This window comes from Tamandua tetradactyla, chromosome 22 (assembly GCF_023851605.1).
Source record: "Tamandua tetradactyla isolate mTamTet1 chromosome 22, mTamTet1.pri, whole genome shotgun sequence".
Classification (NCBI taxonomy): Eukaryota; Metazoa; Chordata; class Mammalia; order Pilosa; family Myrmecophagidae; genus Tamandua; species Tamandua tetradactyla.
In genome coordinates, this window is record NC_135348.1 from 22,105,707 (window position 1) to 22,118,589 (window position 12,883).

General features: G+C 44.0%; 1 protein-coding gene across 3 annotated transcripts in view; it reads left to right on the forward strand.

The window, feature by feature from the left end:
• The first annotated feature begins 4,041 nt into the window (after positions 1 to 4,041).
• The window catches only part of ZNF827 (zinc finger protein 827), a 171,875-nt gene continuing 163,033 nt past the window's right edge, over positions 4,042 to 12,883 (forward strand). For 2 of the 3 annotated variants that reach the window (XM_077139895.1, XM_077139894.1), the window contains exon 1: positions 4,046 to 4,595. In XM_077139895.1, coding sequence (XP_076996010.1) covers positions 4,553 to 4,595 — 43 coding nt within the window. In that variant the 5' untranslated portion in view covers positions 4,046 to 4,552. Of the gene's footprint in view, positions 4,596 to 12,883 lie in introns of all 3 variants that reach the window. The other variant, XM_077139893.1, reaches the window with a different exon arrangement.

Here is a 12,883-nt window from a genome sequence, read left to right on the forward strand (position 1 = left end):
GGTTTTGGGTTCTGGCTTGCTTAGCATCTCATGGGAAGGCACATGACAAATGTCTTCTGGGCTCTGCATCTCCATATGTCCGTGTCTAGGTGTCTGCTATCTCTGTTGACACTCCAAGTATCTCCAACTGTCTGAGTCTCTGTTGACTCTGAGATTTCTCCAAAAATTTCCCCCTTTTAAAGGACTCTAGTAAACTATTTAAGACCCACCTTGAGTGGGTGGAGTCACATCTCCATCTAATCAAAGTGTCATACCCACAACTGGGTGTGTCCCATCTCTGTGGAGAAAATCCAAAGTTATCATACTAATTAATAGGGCTGCCCCCACAAGATTGGATTAGGAAAGAAATCATGGCTTTTCTGGGGTGCTTAACAATTTCAAACCAGCAAAACAACTATCTCATCAGAAAGTCTTACAGTTTTATTAAGCTGTTAAACTCAGAATGATAGATATGAGTGATCTATTTGTTTTTTGGTTTTTTTTAGACACGAGTGATCTATTTGTTTTTTGCTTTTTTTGAATATGAGCAATCTAAAATTCTAACTTTCTCTTGAAACTGCAAAATTATCATCACCTCAAAATACTATCAATTTAAATGAAAGTGAGGGGTAAGGGGTATGGTATGTATAATCTTTTTTTTTCTATTATTGTTTTATTTCTTTTTCTGTTGTCTTTTTATTTCCTTTTCTAATTGATGCAAATGTTCTAAGAAATGATGAATATGCAACTATGTGATGATATTGAGAATTACTGAATATATATGTAAAATGGAAAAAAAATACTATCAATTGTTTTCTTGAAATTACAGACCACTTCACTCACTTTTTGAGAAATATGAAAGTCTGAATAACCACAGTTTGTCTGTCAGTCATTCTTTTAAGGAAAAATGATATTCCATGGAAAAAAAGTGTATTTCAAACAATTTCACAAGTGATTTTCCTTGAGACAACTGATGTACTTCAGAATATAGCCACAAGTGCTTTATATGTACCTACCATTTTGTTGAGGATCAAGATTTAACATAATTAATAATTTTTATTGTTTCATCAAAGGCATTCTTAATGAACCTTACTTCCGCTATTTCCCCCCTCTGAATGAATGGTGGTGAGGATTAGACTGACAACTAATACATTATAGTGCCACTGCCTTGATTGGTTCTAAGTTGCCAGCAGATTTTACCATCATTTCTTTTGCATCATCATCAGTGCAAATGTCAACATGGAGAAAAAGGCAAACAACATCTTAGTATTATTATGAAAATAGTTTTGATCTTACAGACTCATCTGTAGCCCACCCTCTGAGGTTTGCTCCCTCATCTACGTACCCTTAGCAATACTTGGACTAGAATAGAATTTATTCCTGTGGGAGTGAGCATTTATGAAGCATCTTCTTAGAATAAACAATTTGGAGAAAATCTATTTTAATTTCACATTTGAGAGGTGATGGAGATGGGGTGGAGGAAGCACTATAATTATTTATATAAAATATGCTTTTTGGAGCTTGGTCTATGGCAATGAATCGTATAGAATATTCCAATCTGATAAGTATAGTCAACGATATCCCAAGCCAATGGTTCTTGGGTCCATGTATCCAGGATACATACATTCCCCAAATTATTTATTCATTTGGTTTTGAAATCCATTGTCGTAATCTCCAGCTATTTATCTTCCTAGAATTTCAGACTGACATCAAAATTAGTTTGTGTTCCCTAAGCATACAGCAATTGAGGGTAAGAGAAAGAAAGTGTTTTTGAGGACTGCTTTACAGGAGAGACAGACCAACCTGCGATTTAAAGAGAAATCGTTCTGTCCTTACTTCCGTTTTCTATTAATGTATATTCCTTCAAATAATTTTTGAAAAGAGGTGGAGGTAAGAATAAATTCAATTTTAAAAAATGCTTTGGCTGTTGACAGAACACATATATAATTAAAAGTTGACGGCATTTGACTGCATGCCTTCAAAAGGTCCCAGGAAATGTACTCTGCTTACAGGAAAGGCCTAAAGTGTGTTTTCAATTATAGTGTACTAAGAACTGCAGAGTGTCACAGCAATTCAGGAAAATGCAGTGGTGTATCTATGCAGAATGATAATCCTTAACATTCCAGCCAAAGGTTCAGAGGGAGCAGTGGCGGGGCGATGTGACCATTCTGTTTACTCTGTGTTAGGTTTAAAGATCCTGCCCGCTCAGGGCAATAGTTTTCTTGGAATGGATGGGCTCTGACTTATTCATATATTAATTTCAAGTGCATCGCTCCTGAGAATATTCGAAGTCGTGGCAAGTTGAGTTTGATCTGATCTGAAAGATAGTTCAATTTCAAATTATAATGGAGGGAAACTTAACTACCAATTTACTTAAACCAACATCCAAGGAGAAATTGGCTGAAGGATGTTGCTTCATTTTAAACTTGACGGATCTCTGCTCTGGTTGTAGATGGGATTCAAGCAGGTGTTTCAAAGCCTACTGTAGATAACATTACTTGTCACTGGTAGACTGGATCTTAGGGGAAGTTGGCAGGGAGGCATCTATCTTGGGATTTCATTATCAATGAAAGCAATCTTTGGGAGATACAGCTCTCTTGAAGCTTCTCTAATAAAGGTGTTCAATACGAAGCCTTATTGTTAATTTTAAAGGGGTGCACAGGGACTTCACCCCCATGGCTCTTGTTAACCTTACTGGAGTTGTGAGAATTAAGTGGGAACCTGAAAGAGGCATTAGTTATCCAAGTTAGCTGGTATAGTGTCAGTTAGTATTCTATATCTTCATTGTGCCTCCACCTACTTTGATGAAAAATTCTATTTCAAATTTGGTAGGAAAATATTTAACATAATAAGATGATGAGTCAGAGTTTTTAAAAAGCTAAAAAGGAAAGATGTAGTTAAATAATGCACCTTTTAAAATTTTAGCTACATCTGACTCATGACATCTAATGTATTCTGCTAAGTTCAAAGTTTCCTCTTACAAAGAGAGTTTTATGAAACAACTCTTCTTCAGACCATTTTTACTTCAATTATAGTAGCAGGTTTTGGAGTTTAAATCATTAACAACCTCTGAGTGAACTTTTATCCAAATGACTGCAAGTCACAAAGAGAACAGCCCTCTTTCACCAAGTGCCTTTTGTGCTAGAGTGAGACCCGTCTTTTTCTATTTTTCCCCTTTATGTCTCTCTTTGAAGAAAGATGTGTGATTTGTAAAGTAATGAAAGTATGTATCAGTTAATGAAAACTACTATATTGGGCTCATAATGCTCACTGGCATTGCTTCAGCGTAAGCTTCATATACCTGCATTATGGCAGGGAAAAAAAGTAAATTTCAGAAGTCAAAATTGCTGTGGGCACTGTAGGAATATCATGCAGCAGTTAAATCAACCATCAGGGGTGACCTAATCTTATTTTTCCCCCTTTGTCAAGGAGCTGTAATTTTCATTTAGGCAGCATTTTTCAGTTTAAACTCCACTGGGCACTCCCAAACCAGCACTTATTCCGTCAACCCAGTTACTGATTTCACCATATGTTATCTTTTTATTTTGTAAAATTATTTTTATTAGAATGTTTCTGGAGAGTGTGTAACCTCCAGAAACTTAAGGTGATAGGGCTAGAAGAGCAATTTTATTTTATTTTTTTTAGTGACAAAAACCTGGCGAATTTTATACAGAACAAAATGTAGTTTCATCAACAAAAGAAAGTTAAGAGAAAAATCTATTTACTTTTAAAAAACCAGTAAGAATAATGAACTGATCGCTGTTTGAACAGTGGGCAAAACTTTTCCCCCCCCCTAGATTTGGCGACTAGCGGGATAAATTTGAAGAACTCCATTCCACCCCCGCACGCGCGCCCCCCATTCTTTCCAGACAGAGCTGTTTCAAATCCGAGGCTGGGTCCGCCCTGGGAGCCTTAGGGCACCTTCCTCTTTGCTCTGTGTGTGTGTGTGTGTGTGTGTGTGTGTGTGTGTGTGTGTGTCTAGCTCTCGCTCTTTCCCTCAGTCTATGCCTCTGTGTGTGTGAGTGTATGTGTGACAGAGAGCGAGCGAGAGGAGAGCGAGCGAGAAAGAGAGAGAGAGAGAGAGAGAGAGAGAGAGCGCAAGAGAGCGAGCTGTGAGCTGTGCTGCCGCCGCCGCCGCCGCTGCCCTTTGATCCCGACATTAGTGTTAGGGGCTCGGAGACACCGAGCGCGGCCATAGACACCGCCGCACCGGCACTCATTTATTTATACCTCCCATCACACACGCGAGCATAGGACATACACACACTCACACCTATTAGATCCGTTTTCATTGAAGAATAATAACGCTCGGGGACAAGCCAGGTGCACGACCAAAAATTAAAAAAAAAAAAAAAAAGGAAAAAAAAGAAAGGAAAGAAAAGAAGAAAACCCCTCTTCTGGCTCCAGGAAACAAGCTTCAACCCATTGCACACACCGGAGAGAAGGGGTTTCCCCCTGCCCGCCCGCCCCCCCAACTACCTCCCCGCTCCTGCCAGTGTCTGCCTCTCTGCCCCCACGGGGGTTTATTTGATCTCACATTAACCAAGGAGGAGAATGTGAGAAAAGGGGGAAAATGCCCAGGAGGAAGCAGGAGCAGCCCAAGCGCCTTCCCTCACGTAAGTCATCCCTTCTCCACCTCCTCTCGTGCCATTTTCTCGCCCTCCCTCTCCTCTTTCCCCTCCGCAGCCTCCTCCGTTGTTTTCTGCATTAGTTTAGGGTTACAGAGGTGAAACTGACAAAGACACAGCCTGGGTTACTCCTCGTTTAGGTCTATGCTGAGGCAGCCATGTTGGTGATGATCAGCCCCGTGCCCTTTCTATTCTCTCTCTCTTTTTTCTTTCTTTCTCTCACCCCCTCTTTTTTTCCTTGAGATCGGGCTTTTTTCCCTTTTGCTCCCCCTCCCCCTCGGCACTCCGGGTTGCTGGGGGGAGGGGGCAAGAGAAGGGGGGGGACTAGTGGGGATGCCGGGCTTTTTATCGGGGGAGGGGTAGGTGGGGGGGTAGGAGAGGTTGGAAATCTTAAAAAGAAAAAAAATTCCTTGTGGCTCGCGGCGCCTGAGGGTGCGCGGGCCGGGCCGCGCGGAGGGCTAGGGGCCGTGACATGGCGTTTGGGGGTGTCGGGGCGAGTGCGCGCGGCCGGCTGCCGGGGACAGGATCCAGGGAGAGGTCCGTCTCCGGCTAAAGGTTGCGCCGGGGTTGGTCGGCCCCGGAGCCTCCGGCGGCGGCGGCGGCGGCGGGCGGCAGGAGCAGGAGGAGGCGGAGGTGGAGGAGGCGGCGGCGGAGGAGGGGAGTCGGGGGCGGGCGAAGCGGGAGCGGCTCGGGAGGGTGTGGGGGCACCGCACACAAACACACGGGCACACACGCGCCGCCGGGCGGCTGCTCCCGCGGCGCCCGGGCCAGGGTGCGCGCCGGGGCGCAGGGGGTGCGGGGGCCGCGGGGCGGCCGGGCGGGGGGCGAGGCCGGGCAGCGGCGGGCGGATGTGGGGTGCGGGAGCCGCGCCGAGGCGGAGGCAGGAGGCAGGGCGGCTCGCGGCGCGCGAGGTCCCTGCAGAGCTGAGGGGAGGGAGGAGCAGGGCTCCTGGCCGCAATAAAATGCGGGGTCAGTCGGATCAGACGGAGCCGGGCGAGACTCGGGCTCTCGGACCCCCCTCCCTGGCGAGCCTGAGCAGAGTCCAGGACTAAAGTGCATCGCAACCCTCCCCTGCTGCAACCACACACACCAACTGGAGATACACACCCGCCGGCACGGCCCCGTCCCCTTCCCCTCCTCCACCCGCGCCCCCAGTCCCTCTCCGCCCTCCCTCCGGCTTTTCTTTGCGAGACTCTTAACTTTTCCCCCACTCCCTCTTCCAGCTCACCCCCCTTCCCACCCCCCAATCTTTCTCCGCTTTGAGTGTTCCGAGATGCTGCTAAAGCTAAAAGTGAAGGAGAAAAGAAGCAACTAAAAATATCTCCCGGGGCCGCCCGGCTCCTTGAATGCAAGAGAGGAGGGGGCAGGGGAGAAGGCTTGGGGCGGGGTGACTTGGAGGAGGGGACGCCAGAGGCGTCGGAGGGAGGGGTCGGGGGAGACGAGGGTCAATTTCTCAACCCACCCCCCCTCCCGCCTCCCTGCTCCCCTCTCCCGGCGGTTTGGCGCTGCTCGGAGCCCGATCCTGCAAAACCCGGGCTGGGGACGGGAGTGGAGCCGGAGCGCCAGCCCGCCCGGGTGTCAGGCCGACGTGGTCGGTCACCTGAAGTTCACGGAGGGTGGGGGAAGGGTTAAGGTTATGGTGTCTAGGGCTCGGGTTGTGTGTGAGCGTGAGCGTTTCCGCTGCAGACAGGCAGCGCGATCGATCTCCCCCTCGCGAAATATCCGCGGCGGTGCCTGCCCGGGGGACCGGGAGGGGGGACGCAGGCGGCTCGGGCAGGGCGCCCCCGCGCCTCCCCGTCAACCCGGCCGCGGCCGAAGTGGCGAGCGAGGGCTCCTGCAGGCAGCCCGCTCCGCAAACATTCTTCTTTCTTTCCCCTTCCCGGTACGCAGGAGCCGACGCACAGGGCTTGGGTTGTGCTCCCCCCCTTCCTTTTAAAAGAAAAATGCCCCCGTGCTGTCCTTTCTTCGTCTGCCCGCTAGAGGTTCTGAGGATAATATCACATATGTAATATATATGCACATAAAATCACTCGCAGGCGGCTGCGCGTGTAGGGAAATTTTGAGCGAGGAAGGGGAAGGTGGTGGAGTCGGGAGAGCGAGTTGGGAGGCTCCGCGCTGCGATTCACAGAAAACTCGCAGCAGTTGGTGGAGGAGTGTGTGCGTGCACATGGCCGGCCGGCCCCAGTCCCCAGCTCGTTTCGGGGAGGAGGCAGGAATCCCGGGGCTGGGGGGCCGGGGGCCGGGGGTCGGGGGACGCTCCTCTCCTTTGACAAAGTGGGCTTCAGTGTTCTCTGCGAACTTGCCCTTACATGGCAACTTTGGGAGCAGATGAGCTGGTGTGCGAAAAACAGGGCCGTGAGGTTATTTGGTCATTTTCCTTTTTCTTCTCTTCTCCCCATGCTTAAAAAAGAAAAATGTTGGCGGGGTTAGCAGGAGGGTGGGAGAGGAGAAGGGATTTGTCTGTTTCGGCTGTGACCGAGATGGAACGCACTCCCTCCCGTTGTGTATAGCGCACTCGGGCAGCTGCAGCCTGCCCTGCTGGTGACCTTGACCCTGACCTGGTGCAACAACCCTGTCTGTCTGAAAGGAAATTCAGGCTCCATTTTAGCTCGTGGGGTTGATGGGCCTCTCCTGCACTCGGTTACCTCGTGATTGAGTTATATTTTGAGAGTGGGCTTGCCTACCCTGCTCTCTAATTGAATAGTTATCCACTCACTTGAAAAAAAAAGATCCCCCTTTCAGTCACGTAAAGCCACTTTTACCGAAGAAGCAATTACCTTTTGGAAACACTGTAAACAGCCCTCCAGTTTTTAAAGGGAAGCCTTAATTTGCGAAGCTTTTTCACTTACCTATGCATTGAATGGATTTTTGTGGATGCGTGCTGCCTTTTCTTCGTGTGGTTTACACATGTTTTGTAGACAGATTGCATTTGTTCTAAAAGCAATTTCTGGGCAAATGGTGTATTTTGCAATTCAGTCTCGTTAACACAAGGTTTGTTAAGTGCTGAGTGAATTTTGTAAAAACTTGGTGTGGTGCAGAGATGTGATAAATATTGACTTGGGTAAAATTAGTGTAAATTTGTAGTTAATGTAGAATATGATTGTGATTTTAAGTCCCAGTTCTAATACTAAACTCTTGTTTATTTGTTTGCTAACTTTTGTTTGAGGGGAAGGATTTTTCTTTCCCTGGAGAAGAATTTTGTATGAGTTAAAATATGGAAAGTCTGGGGATTTAAATTGCCATAAGAGAAGTCATTTTAGGACTTTAAGAAGTTACATAGGAGCTGATTTAAAATTGGACCCTAAAAGAATCATATGGCATGTGTAATTTGGGTGGGGGGGGGGAGGTTGTCGGGATATATAGATGGGGAAAATAGCTTTTGATCCAAACAGCCTCCACCCCAGCCCTTTGAGTAAATTAAAAAATAGTTAAAAACCAGTATTGATACAGTGTTTTAAGAATCTGTAGAGCCTATAAACACATCTTAAAAAGTGCCAATTAGAGTACGAGAAACTACTTATTAAAAAAACAATTGTGTAGAAAATTGGGGATGCTTTTTACTTCCTCTAGTTTCCCCTTGCCTTTGCACCCCCAACAATATGGTGAAAGATTTCTAAAGCATAAGCCACTGCTATCCATAGACTTTCTATTTGTTGAATCTAGTTTTCTGTTATTAAATAAAATATAAATATTGAACTAACCGGGTACTGTCAGAATCCACAAAGCCGGCAGCCCTCCCTCTCGACAGCAGAGAGCACCAGGGAACCTGGAAGTTCCACCCTAGAGTGGATTAGTCCTGGAAATCCAGACTAGCACTTTGTATTATCTGATACAGAGTCTGGGGTGAGCCTCAGCCCCTGGCACCGTGTCCCAGCAATTCCCCAGGCTGGGCCTCGACCTGCTAAGGTTTCCTAGCTCCTTCTGTTCAACTAGACACCCACGGGACTCTTCTGAACCGAATTAGCTTTGGGGATGGGCAAGCCTTTAACCTGAAACTACTAACCTAAGTGTTGGGTTTCTGATTTTAAATTCTACAGATATTTTCCTCCTGGGTCCCTGAAGTTTTTTTTGTTTTGTTTTGTTTTGCTTTTGTTATATGAATCTAATGCATAGGCAGGCAAAAATAGCTAGTCCTCTAAAGTTGAATGATGATCCTTCTGTCTATAAATCAAAAGGAAATTCTATATTACATTGTGCAGGGAACTCCCAACAAAAAGGGTGTTGAACCTGTATTATTTTTAGGGGTGTCTCTTAAAACTAGTACTCAAAATGAAGCCTTTTTTTTTTTTTTGACTTAGAGTGATAATTATCATATAATAAAATTTAAATTAAATATGGCTTAAATGCGACTGCTGCATTGGATGTTTTTTGTGTGTTGTGTTGTTTGTTTGTACAAAAGTTCTTTGCATGAACAAGGTCCAATACCCTGTTTAGAAAACTGCCCTAGAAGTCTTTTGAGTTATACCATGTGCTTACTTGTGACAGAACCCCAAACTGCATAGCTTAAAAATGTTGGTCAGTCTAAGAAAGAAAGTGAGGTAAATTAATACTGTGCCTTTTTGCCAGCATGAGGCTAGGCACTATATGAATGTTGCTTGTTTTAGGATCACAAACGGAAGAGGGAAGGTATAAGGAAGGGCTTACCTCTATGTGCATTGCCTCTCTAAACCCCTTTAGTATTGGAATTCCTTATTAGATTTAACTTACCCATAAATGCGTATGAGTTTAGATCCTGTTGTGTTTACCTTTGGAAGTTTGCCTGATGCCTTTTCCCAAGGGGGAGCACAAGGAAAAGTTAATAAAAGTTGTTTTGTTACTCCAGTGTTTTCATTATTTACTCAGTTGTGGGTCAAGACCAGAACAGGTTATTATGTTCTTCATTAACAAAACTACAAAAAATTCTCTCTTGCTTTCTAGTAAAATTGGAAAGCAAAATGACTGAAAAGCAACAGAACCTCTTGTTTTTATATTTTTGCCAGTCGTTTTATGCTAGTCTGATGAGGGAGAAAAGGTAGAAGATTTAACTCTTTCCCTCTCTTTGTGCTCATTAAATTTTACAATGACCAGGCAATACCTGACTAACCATGACAGGGACCATGTGGGAACACTTTTGAGTCTGAAGTAGTAAAATATTTCACTGTTCCTATCAGCTAGAGCTAAAGATTCTGAGGTACTGAGTAGCAGTCTAGGTTGATATCAGGTAATTATGCCTATCTGTTCTCTTAATAGAACACTCTCGTGTTCCCAATACAGGAATCTGTAGGGTATCACTGAGCTTTCCTGTTAAATTAAGGAAGAGAGTTCAAAATCACATTCTTTCCAAATGCTTCCAAATAGTTTCTAATTTAAACAAATTGATTTTGTTTGGGTGCATGGTCCAGGAATTGAACCCGGGTCTCCCTCATGTAAGGCAGGCATTCTACCACTGAATCACCCGTGCACCCTAAATAAATTGATTTTTAATTTAACTGGAGGTTGCTGTCTAGCTCTGGGGATGCCATAACTGCTAAGGGTTGATGAGTCTCTCTGCACAAAGCGTTAATAAATTATGCTGGAGAAGTATAAATTGAATGGCTTTCGGTCACAGTATAGGCACTTGCTATTAGGAAAATTCCAAGGGAGATGTGGAAAACATCTCTGACTTGTGGGTCTAGTAGAATTAGATGGACAAAGGCCTTGGAAACACCCAAGGGAGAGAGTGTTGTGTTGGCGAGTAACGAAGCAGGCTTCTCCTGGGGTCAGAAGTTGGTTTAAAATACAAGGAGCCTTATTAATGTAGAGATAGGCCAGTATACAATACCTGGCTGGGTTGGTAAACTGTCTTGCGTGGTAATCCCAGTAGTTTGGGTTAAAATTGTGTTTGGCACCTAGGGCAATATATAAGATTCCACAAGGGTTCCATGCACTGGAGTAATTTTCCAGAAACCTACCACCTCCAGATGGGTCCCTGGTGTAGATAAGTCCTGAAACCTAGCCCAGCCTCTCCAGAGCGTCAGAGAATTCCATCTTCCTGTCCCATATTAGTGTCAGATCTTTTCAATATGAAAAATTTAGAATGGCTATAGCCCAAACACCCCTAAAGAAAGGGGTGGAAAGATGAAAGGTGATGGTGGAGTTATACATAGAAGATAGGACTTAACAAATGAATATGAATGCTGAATCATTAAATTGATATCTCTTTTAGTCTCCAGCATCTTAGAGCAGCTAGAAGTAAAAACCTAAAATTGTGGAAGTGTGACCCATGTCAAACTTTTGAAATATGTTCTACGACTAATTGTGGTGCTGTGCTTTGAAATTTATAGCTTTTGTATATACGTTATATTTCACAAAAAAGAAGGAAAAAGAATCAATTGTGACAATAAAAAAAGTATTTAAGCCCTCTAGCATCCCATATTCTGGAGCAGCTAGAAGGAAAAATCTGAGAGGATCATACAGTAGCCCATGACAAACTCTGGCATCTGTCCCCTTGTTAAAGAGTGCTTTAAAAACTATTGCTTTTTTATTTCTTTGCTTTGTGTATATTTTATACTATACAATAAAAAAGCTAAAAAAAAATTGTGTTTGGGCTAGTTACACAAAAGCAAACATTTTCATCTAGCATCACTAACCCTGTTTAAGTGATATACAGTTGATGTCTTTGGATTCAAAGATATCAAGATATTAAGAAAATGCTGGTGGAGCCCAAGCTGTCCACTCTGTAAAAGGCTCCCTTAGTTTCTGTGTCGGGTAGTAATGCTGTCTGTGAAAGCTGAAGACCACCATCCTCCTGTAGGTAGGTTAATATATTCTTTGGCTTTCCTTGTTTGAAGTTGCCAGGTCCTCCACTATTCTTCCTTTTTAAATATCTTTTGGAGTATTAGGATAGAAAGAAGGGAAAACAAACAGAACAGGCGGGAGCTCTGATCTTTCTGTTCTGAGTGATGTCTTAGTAATTTTCTATAATTTAATCAGACTGATCCCAGAACAAGATAATGAGAGTGTGAACTACAAAATAGGACTTTTGGGGTCGTTAAAGGGTTTTAAGCATCAGGTTTTACAAGACCATGGGCTTTGTGGTAAAGGAATAGACTTTGGAGTATTTTTTAATGAAAAGAAATTCAGAGCAGGCCTAGTTAACAGTAAGACATTTTTTTCCCCATAAGATTTTATTAATACTTTGGCTTAGTTAACGTATGCTAGCAGCACATTTTAGAGGTATAGACTGTAATGACGATGCCGTGTCCTGTTTCTGATGTACTCTTTTCTGTCACCTCTTTTGCTAGTGGTAACTCAGTAACTCGTACCATCCGGGCCTAAGTGTACAAAACACTTTATGGTTCATGGTAGCTGAAATGTCTTTTGTCATACTTTATAAGAAAATAATGTGTGAAGCACAGACCTTAGAAATAGCTGAGAGTGCTTGATGGGCAGAAGTTTCTAGCTTCTTTCACCCTTCTGTTTATGGGCAAGTTTTGTGTTGCTCTCCTCTGTCTGTAAATTACATTTTTATGATAATAGAGAATACTGTATGACTAGGTGCTGAAGCAGGGGCTCTCTCAAATGACTCTTATCATTCCCCAAGGGCCCACCTTGGGTTAGAATTGTTGTAGTTGTGAGATAGTTTTCATAAATTAAAATCAGACCATGGGTTGATACTAATCTTAAGCTGCATGGGTGCATATTGCTGTTTATTTGATGAAAGTCTGCTTCAGTGCTTGCTCACACATGCATGCACACACACACAGAGGCCACGCTGCAGCTAATTTTATAAAATGTGCAGTGATACCCACCCACGGTCTCAGATCAGAATGTGGCTGACCCAGGGTTGTATTCAATGCAGCAGATTCCTGTGTGCTAAAAAGGATATTGTTTCCATCATCCAGTCCCATCTAATTAAAAAAACAACCTCCACCATCACCACCACTGCCAATGGCTCCAGAGCTCTTAACTGAAGAAGGCTTAGGTGCCCTCTTTGCTTCTGTTTTTACGAAAATCCAAATTCACCAAAGTTTTATCTACCAGTGAGAAAAATGCATGGAACTTCTCTGAGGCTTGGGCCTGAAAAAGCAGACCCTCAAATAACCTCTTTTTCTGTCTCGCTGGTAATTTCTATGTGGGGCAAAACAGTGTTAGCGCCCATTAGAACTGTGACATAAATGAAAAATAAAAGGTGTGAGAGAGATGCGGGTCTCCGGGTGAATTGTTATGAGATCTGAAGGAGTTGTCCTTCAGAGGGACTGGGGAAGGCGGGGGAAAATGATCTTTTACATGACTGATCAGCAGTATTTTGTTTATCT